The 9,606-nt window shown below is 36.2% G+C and overlaps 1 protein-coding gene across 1 annotated transcript in view; it reads right to left on the bottom strand.

Moving 5' to 3' along the window:
• Positions 1-4,448: 4,448 nt before the first annotated feature.
• LOC111155312 (G protein subunit alpha i1) overlaps positions 4,449-9,606 on the bottom strand; it is an 82,318-nt gene continuing 77,160 nt past the window's right edge. Inside the window, exon 8 of the mRNA XM_022515455.1 lies at positions 4,449-6,547. Within this exon, the coding sequence (XP_022371163.1) occupies positions 6,357-6,547 (191 nt within the window). The 3' untranslated portion in view covers positions 4,449-6,356. The remainder of the gene's footprint in view (positions 6,548-9,606) is intronic.

Genomic DNA, 9,606 nt, shown 5'->3' with positions numbered 1-9,606 from the left:
TCCTGAGAAGATTTATCACATGGAACGCCCGTGTCCCAGGGCCGGCCTCTTCAGCCCCGCTCTGTGTGCTGCCAGCAGCTTCCTGCCTGTGCACATTTGGGTGTTTCTGTACTTGATGAAATGTGTTTCACAACTTTTAATGTAACTAAAAAATCCAAGTAAATAATAGAAATCACAACAGACACCAAAGCAAGCGGTACTGGTTAAAGGAAAAATGCCTGGGAAACAGGCCAATGGAGTTGTGAAATCTAAAACTCGTGATATAGAAGGGCATTTTAACTATTAAGATAGGATTTGGGAAAGCAACTAACAAGAAAAAAAACTTCCCAAACTTCCCAAATCAACTTTAAAATAACCTAAATCTCTTGTATTTTTGGTTACATGAAAACAAGACGTGGATCCTGAAGTTGAATTAAAAAAAGATACATTTTCGGTCCTCCTTCACTTGTTCCAGTCTATCAATATCCATGTGAGACACTCAGAGGTTTTAACTATGAAGATGAATCACAGTGGTTATATTGTTTCTGAGGCATTTCATCCAAGGCTCATAGCAACAACCACTGGTCAACATTGGTCATGATTTTAAAGGCGCCACCAAATTAAATATTCTTTATAATCAAATAACAGGGACATTGATTGTCCCATGCCAGGCTCACTTCTCAGAGCTTCATATGCATTGTGAACTTGTTAAATACTGACAACCATTAAGATTAGTGGTCTGATTAGTTAATCTCTATTTTTTTCAGGTGATAAAAAGGGAATAGATAAAGATTAAATAAATTGTCCAAGGTTACCCAAGGAATAAGAAATAGAGCCAGGATTTGAAGCAAGACTGGATGCCAGAGCCTAGGCCCCCATCACCACTCTCTACTGGCCTCTAAGAAAGCACACTGAGCAGTGAAAATAGTAACAGCTATAACACTGATGATGTTATTAATTAAATTCATTTACACAAGGCATCATGGTTGTTTCGGAAGACCATACATGAAGTAAAACATCTAAAACTCTTTATACTCTTAAGTAGCTTCAAATCTAATGGATGTTAAGATACCATAAGTAGGTTGGGTATAAGATATAACAGGTATCCTATTTAAGTTTTTGTTGAGATATATTTGACATATAGTATTAGTTTCAGGTATACAATATAATTTGATATTTGTGTATGTATTGTGAAATGATCACCCAATAAGTTTAGTTGACATCTATCACCTCACAGAGTTACAAAATTTTTTTCTTGTGATGAGAAATTTAAAAAGATTTACTCTCTGACTTTCAAATATGCAATACCGTATTAATCATCATTGTCATGCTGTACATTCTCTCTCCATAACGTATTTTGTAACTGGAAGTTTGTACCTGTTAATTTTTTGCTCATTTTGCCCACCACCCTGTTCTGGCAACCACCAATCTCTTCTCTGTATCAGTGAGCTTCTTTGTTTCTCCCTCCCTCCCTCTCTTCCTCCCTTCCTTCTTTCCTTCTTTCCTTCCTTCCTCCCTCCCTTTTCTTCCTTCTTTCCTTTCTTCCTTTCTTCATTTCCTCCCCTCCCCTCTTCTCTCCTTCTTTCCTTTCTTTTAGGTTTACTTATTCATTTGAGAGGCAGGGTGAGGGGGCAGAGAAAGGGAGAGAGAGCACAAGCAGGGGGAGGGGCAGAGGGAGAGAATCTCAAGCAGACTCCCTGCTGAGGGTGAAGCCCGCTGCAGGGCTGGATTCTACAACCCACGAGATCATGACCTGAGCTGAAACGAAGAATTGGTTGCTTAACTGATTGAGCCAGTGAGGGGCCCCAGTTTTTCTTTTTTTTTTTTTTTTTAAATCAACATATAAATGAGATCATATAGTATTTGGTCTTTTACTCTGACTTATTTTACTTAGCATAGTGTTCTCAGGGTCCATCCATGTTGTTGCAAATGGCTAGATTTCATTCTTTTTATGGCTGAAAAATATTCATTATGTATATGTATGTGGATATAGATACACACACATATATATACACACACACATTTTCTTGATGCACTCATCTGTTGCTAGACACTTAGATTGTTTCCGTATCTTGACTACTGTAAATAATGCTGCAATGAACATGGGGAGAGATATATATATCTTTTTAATTACTGTCTTTGTTTTCTTCAGAAGTAAAATTGCTGCATGATGTTATAGCTCTATTTTTTAAATTTTTTGGAGGAACTTCTATACTGTTCTCAATAGTGGCTGCACAAATTTACATTCTCTACCAGGAATGCACAAGTCTTCTCTTTTTTCCCCACATTCCCACAAACTCTTATTATTTCTTGTCTTTTTGATAATGGCCATTCTAACAGGTATGATGCAATAGCTTATTGTGATTTCTTAATTTGCATTTTTTTCTGATCATTGATGATGCTGAGCACATTCATGAACTTGTTGGCCAACTGTAAGTTTTCTTTAGAAAAATGTCTATTTAGATCCTCTGCCCTTTTCAAAGTCAGATTGTTTGATTTTTACTATTGAGTTATAGGAGTTCTATCTTTTCAATATTAACCCCTTACCAGATAGGATTTGTGAATGTATTCTCCCATTCCCTAGGTTGCCTTTTCATTTTGTTTCCTTTGTGGCACAGTATCTTTTCAGTTTGTAGTCCTACTTGCATATTTTTGCTTTTGTTGACTTTTAATTTTGGCATCAGATCCCAAATGCATTGCCAAGACCAATGTTAGGAGGTAACCATGTTTCTTTAGGAGTTTTCAGGTTTCATGTCTTATATCCAAGTCTTCAATCCATTCAATTTGTGTGTGTGTTTTAAGATAGTGGACATTTCATTTCATTCTTTCACATATGGCTGTCCAGTTTTCCCAACACCATTTATTGAGGAATGTCCTTTCCTCACTGTATGTTATTAGCCCCTCTGTTGTAAACTAATTGACCATAAATGCATGGGTTTCTGAGTTCTCTAGTCTATTCCTTAGATCTGTGTGTCTATTTTTATGTCAATACCATACTATTTTGATTACTCTAACTTTGTAATATAGTTCGGGATCAGGCAGCATGATGCCTCCAGGTTTGCCCTATCTTGTGTATTTTTAATCTAAAAAAGTGTTGTGGTTTAGATAAACTCAGAAGGTTAAGAGTGGGGGCACACTATTTATACATTTTCTGGAAATAAGGTCACATTCTTAAGAGTTCTATAACAGACATGAAGCCAGAAGCCACAGATTTGAAACTTTGATCTTGCTCAACCTCTCTGAGCCTTTTAACCTTATTTTTAAGCCTAATTAACCTCTCTGAGACTTTTCTGGTCTTATGGTTACTTTGCTATTCGGGTAAGAACATACACATTTTATTCAGGACTTTTTCAGTAAGTGATTGAATTTGGATGAGTAAGATCAAACATATAAGTAGTCTTTTAGAAGGGTACTGAAATGAAGGGAATTTTAGAAACCAGAACAGCTTTTAGAAACTTAGGGATGAGAACTGGGACTACAACTGGTTCATTTGGGGTCACATGCCTAGTGACAGTAGACTAGGACTGGTCAGGCTTGAGTCTATGCCACGGAGGACTGGCAGCTCTACTAGAACCATGGAGTTCTCAAAAGGGCAGATTAAAGAAGATGCCAGATGAGTCTAAAAAAAGATACCACAAACAAAAGTCCTAATAAATAAAAATAACATTAGCAGATATGAGTGAACACTTCCCATGTTCTGAACATTGTTTTAAGCATATATCACATTGTATGTAGACAGATGCTTGAGGGAAAAAAACCCAGGCTATGCACAAAGTACTATTAAGATGTAGCGTAAGAGAAGAGTGGAAATGTAATGAACTGGGCTCAGATGATGGAAGAGCCCTGAATAGGAAGCTAAGTTAAATTTGATTTTACTGACAGGTCAGAGCCAATGCAGGTCAATGCACAGACGATAACACAGCTGCAGTTCTATATTGGGATAACTAGCCTGGGTTAGAGAAGGGAGAAATGGGAGGCAGGAAATTTAATAAGCCATTTCCTGTGGAAGTTAAGCAAAAACCTGCATTCAGTAGGAATGTAAAGAATGTAAAGAGTATAAAGAAAAAAATAAAATCCAGTGAGGCATTAGATAAGTAGACTTGTGAGCAAGATGGTGGCTTATTAGAGATGGAGAAAAGGGCTAAAAAGTGGCTAAAAAGTTCCCCACTAAGGGACTGAATAAATGATGGTACTGAGTGGGCTACACCAGGAGGTGAGAACTAGTTTAATGGTAGAATGATGATGAAGATGGTTTGGTGCATAGGGACTTGGAGCAGGCAGTACATTCTCAGAAGGGGATATCAAGCAGGCAGTCCTACTTTCCTCTCATGAGGAAAACTTAGGGCCCGAAAATTTACTCAAGCTTCTGGAGTAGATGAAATTGCAAAAAGATAGCAAAGATACTGGAGAAATGGACTTCCTAGAGAGATACTTAAATCCTCATGCAAAACATGTGTTTAGTCAACAGGTTTGTAAAATTTTAAAAATTTAAATTTATTAGGATTTATTAGTAACACAATTACACAGAATAAAGTTCAGGAATTCACCAATGATGGTCACCAAGATGTGCTTCTTTGTGGCTTTTTAAACAGTATTTCTCATGATTCAAATTTATTCTTAGTACGGGTGAATCTCATACATAGCTTCACGATATGGATGTTACAGGTCTTTCATCAGTAAAATTAATGAGAACATATCTTTTGTGAAAGGCACATAAAGAATCTAAACTAACACATTTAAGAAAAGTGTGATAACTTCAAATTTCTTTACAAAGAAGAAAAACGAATCCCCAAAATAGAACAGGTGAAAATGTAGTCTGTGGCTACCCCCCCTCACACACATACATACACATACACGTCAAGAAATATACTCCAACAAAATGACAGCACATAACTCAACTTAGAAAGTACTTATCCACAGAGCTTACTGAAGGACTTCTTCAAGATGAGGACACAAAACAGAAGGAGCATAGGGAATGCTGTTCATGTTGTTGAAATGAGGTCACAGAGACACATTGTGAAGAATCAAAAGAAAAGGCTATCAAAATTCACTATCGAGCTGACATTTAAGACTTATTTCAGGATACATACAGTCACTGACTTTATTCAATACTACTACTCATTTTCTAAGTGTAATTGCCCATTTCAGTCTCAGAAATAATAGCATAATTTAAAAAGATTAACTCAAGCAAGTGGAGGAACTCTGAATAGTCTAAGGGAAAAAAGTAATTTTAGTATAGTGTGATAATTAAATTTGAAACTAGTTATACATATGAATTTAAAGCTTGCATTATATCAGCAGCAGAATAATCAAAGGTCTTTCTCGTTATCTTCCAAATAAGGAACTATCATGTGTTCTAGGTACAAGGGATTTCCCAAAGGAAATACACAAATGAATGTCTCAAAATTCATTATGCTGACATATTTTTTACCCACAATATACTCTCGATAATCCACCTAAACTTAGTTATAAATAAAAATGTAGTTATTTAAAGTGTATAAAAATTAATCTGGCATCACCTTTAAGGAAATGCATGAATACCATCCAAATATTAAAATTCAAAGTGAAAACAAACCAACTGAATAAAAATTAAGTGTTTACAGTAAGTCTAAGAGTATATCCTCAAAAATCTGAAATTTTTAGTTTTTCAAACCAAATTCAATGTAGAATCAGATCAGCATGCACTCTTAAAAGAAAAATTAAAATGCATACAATGTTTATATAACTGATCCAAAGGCAGGTATAGTCATCCTCTGAAGAACATTTCAGTAAAACACATTGAATTTAAAGAACAAATCATGTTATTAAAATAGTCTGTGCAATGTTTGTACAAATAACTTTAGAATTATAAGTATACATATAATCAAGATAAGGACTGCAATGTTTCCTATTTTTAACTACTATACTTAAAAATTTACAGGACAGGAACATAAATAAAGCCGTTTAAAACTGCAAACAAAGTAATAGTCTGTCATTCAGTACAAAGTACCTAATATTTCTGATATTACCAAAGCCATCACGCTAGAATCTTAAGTTGCCACCCTTAAAGCCTAAAAGTAGTGTGGAAAACTAAAGTTATAAATACATGTATACATACATTTGCATATTTACACTTACGCAGAAATCATCAATACACTAGAGCCGAGCGTTAACACTGCCCTTAGTTTCACACTGCAGGACCACTTCTCACATTTAAGAAAGGTCCTTCTGCTCCTTTCAGTTAAAAAAAGACACAACAGAACAACTTTGGTCAGGTCCCAGATGCATTTGCCATATACTACATTCCCGTGTTGCTGCAAGACTCTAGTTTAGAGAGATCCCCATATAAGCACTCATTTGGTTTGAAAATGCATTTTTTTCCCCATTAACTGCAAAACTTAGAAGAGACCACAATCTTTTAGATTATTTTTTATGATGACATCTGTTACAGCATCAAAAACAAACTGCACATTCTTAGTATCTGTGGCACATGTGAAGTGGGTGTATATCTCCTTTGTGTCCTTTCTTTTATTGAGGTCTTCAAACTGACACTGAATATATGCGGCTGCCTCTTCATATGTGTTTGAGCCTGAGATGGGAAAAGGAAAGAAAAACACAAGGCAAAAAGTTAAAATGAGTGCACGGTTAAGCAAAATGGACCTGCAAATACTGAAGTCTGTTTCACACATACAAAATAGGTGGATTTGTCCCTGTATTTTTCCTTTTGGGATGAGAGAAATTATTTCTTCTAAATGAAAAATACCCAACGTTAATTACTTTGTCATGACTGTCGGTCAGCCTTTCAAAGAAACCCTATAATCAAAAGCATGGTATTCCATGCTCCCCAGGGTCTTTGTCCCTACCAGATTCAAGCACCAGATCTCCCTTTCTTCTCCCTTATAAGCTCCATCCCAATACTGAGCCAACTCTCCCTGATGGTGGCACGCCATTTGCTTTCTAACTAGTGGTTGATCAAGGAATGTTGGCTGAATGCTGATCAGTACTTTTTATTCCTTTTTCTCTATACATATCAATTAGCTTTTCCCATTTTTCTTTATTCAAAAATTGTACATGGGTCTACAAGGTGCCTTATGGCCACGAGCTTAAAGACTTCTGAGTACAAGCACTGAGGAAGTAGTCCGTATCTAAAGACAATCACACGCATGCTCCACGAGGCAGCCATAGGGTCTCAGTGTGCCCTTGACAGAGCCACAGACAAAGTTCATCAGAAGACCTGTAAAAGACTATTCATGGCAGAACCAACTTCAAGGTTAGGAAACAACCCCCAGGTTCATTAGCAGTAGACTGGCAAATAAGTCAGTCTATTGTGTAGCTGCACAATGAGCTTCCAGTTATGAGAACTGATAAAGTACTATTGCTATGCACAGCATGAAGGAGGTCCAGAACCACATTGTGGAACAAGCCAGACACAGAGAGTATATAACTGTACAATTCAACTGCTGTTTGGAAAATGATGGAAAACAATAAAAATTGATAAAAAATGATGAAAGTCATAATTACGTGTGTTTGTGTGTGTGTGTGTGTGTGTATGGAGGGTGGGGGTTGTGATTGCTTAAGACTGGGAGGAGTGTGACAGGGTTTCTGGGTACCTGGTAATATTCAGTATCTTGATCTAAATGGTGAATATATCTGCATTTTCATTTTTTAAAATTCAGTGAGCTTCACATTTATGCTAAGTGTGCACGTATGTATATATTTTATATATATACATATACCTCAGAAATGTTCTTTCTGAAAAAAAAAAATTAACTTTTGCAGTAATAACAAAATTACTTGCTTGGCTTCAAGGTCCTGTTATCCAGCCTGCTTGGTAAAGCTATTCTGAGATCCTCTCTCCCACATCTGTGGCTCACGACATGTCAGGCAGGACCCTATACACCAACTCCCACCTGTGATACTAAGTGCTTTCCCTCCGCTTTCCATATCTGGGCTTTTATAAAGAATGCTGCAACAGATGTGGGGGTGCAAGTGTTTTCATTCTTTTTGGAAATATTCCCAGGAATGAAACTGCCAGATCGTATTCCAATTTTTATTTTTTGTGGGACTCTCTATACTATTTACCATAGTGGCTGTACCAATTTACATTCTCACCAACAGTGCAAGAGGGTTTCCTTTTCTCTACATCCTCACCACACTTGTTTCTTTGATAATACCTGTTCTAACAGGTGAAGTGATAGCTCACTGTGGTTTTGATTTGCATTTCCCTGATGATTAGTGATTTTAAGCCTCTCTTCACGGACCTGCCGGCCATCTGTATGTCTTCTTTGGAAAAATGTCTATTCAAAGCCTCTAGCCATATTTTAGTGTTTTACTATTGAGCTGAAGTTCTTGATAGGTTTTCACTATCCTTATCATATACATGATTTGCAAATATCTTCTCCCATTCCATAGGTTGCCTTTTCATTTTGTTGATGGTTTCCTTTGCTGTGTAAAAGCTCTACAGTTTGATGTGGTCCTACTTGTATATTTTTTGCTTTTGTTGTCTTTAATTTTGATGTTAGATCCAAAACATCATCACCAAGACCAATGTCACAGAGCCACTGCTTGTTTTCTTTCAGGAGTTTTATGGTTTGGAGTCTTAATTTTAAGTCTTTGATCCATTTTAAGTTCCTTTTTTGTGTATGGTATAATACAGTGGTCCAGTTTTCCTAGCACGATTTTTTTAAGAAACTGCATTTTCCTCATTGTATGCTCTTGGCTCCTATGTTGTAATTTTTTTTATCATATGTGTGTGGGTTTTCTTCTAGAGTCTCTATTCTGTTCCTCAGACATATGTGTCTATTTTTATGCCAATGCCATATTGTGTTGATTACTACAGCTTTATAATATAGTTGAAAATCAGGGAACATGCTGACTCTGGCTCTGTTCTTTCTCAAGATTGCTTTGGCTATTTGGGTTCTTTTGTGAATTTTATGATTTTATGATTGTTTATACTATTTCTGTGGGAAAACAAAATGCCATTGGAATTTTGATAGGGATTGCATTGTACCCACAGATTGCTCTGGGTCGTATAGGTATTTTAACAGTATTTTTCCACGAACATGGAATATCTTTCCATTTGTTTAGGTCTTCTTCTACTTCTCTTACCAATGTCTTGTAGTTTTCAGTGTAGAGATATTTATTTATTCCTAGGTATTAATTTATATTTATTCCTCAAATTTATTCCTAGGTATTAATGCGCTTGTAAATAGTATTTTAATTTCTTTCTGATACATTTCTGATTCATTACTAGTGTATGGAAATGCAAAATATTTCTGTGTATATACCGTGTATCCTGCAATTTGACTGAATTCATTGATTAGTTTAACAGGTGTTTGGTAAAGTCTTTAGAGTTTTATATCTGTCATGTGTAAATAGTGATGGTATTCCTTTTTCCTTTCCGGTATGGACGCCTTTTCTTTCTTGTCAAACTGCTCTGGGTAGCACTTCTAATACGATGTTGAATAAAAGCGGCAAGACAGGGATTCCTTGTTTTGTTCCTGATCTTAGTGGATTGCAGTTTTTCACTGTTGAAGTATGATGTTAACTGCGGGTTTATTATGTATAGCCTTTATATGCTGAGGTACATTCTCTCTGCACCCACTTTGCTGAGCTTTTATCATAAGTGAATGTTGAATTTTGTGAAAG

The sequence above is a fragment of the Enhydra lutris genome, unplaced genomic scaffold (assembly GCF_002288905.1).
Source record: "Enhydra lutris kenyoni isolate GAN:26980312 unplaced genomic scaffold, ASM228890v2 scaffoldscaffold40, whole genome shotgun sequence".
In the NCBI taxonomy this organism is placed as follows: domain Eukaryota; kingdom Metazoa; phylum Chordata; class Mammalia; order Carnivora; family Mustelidae; genus Enhydra; species Enhydra lutris.
The sequence above is the reverse complement of the archived record's forward strand: the minus strand, read 5'-3'. Positions and strand labels throughout refer to the sequence as shown.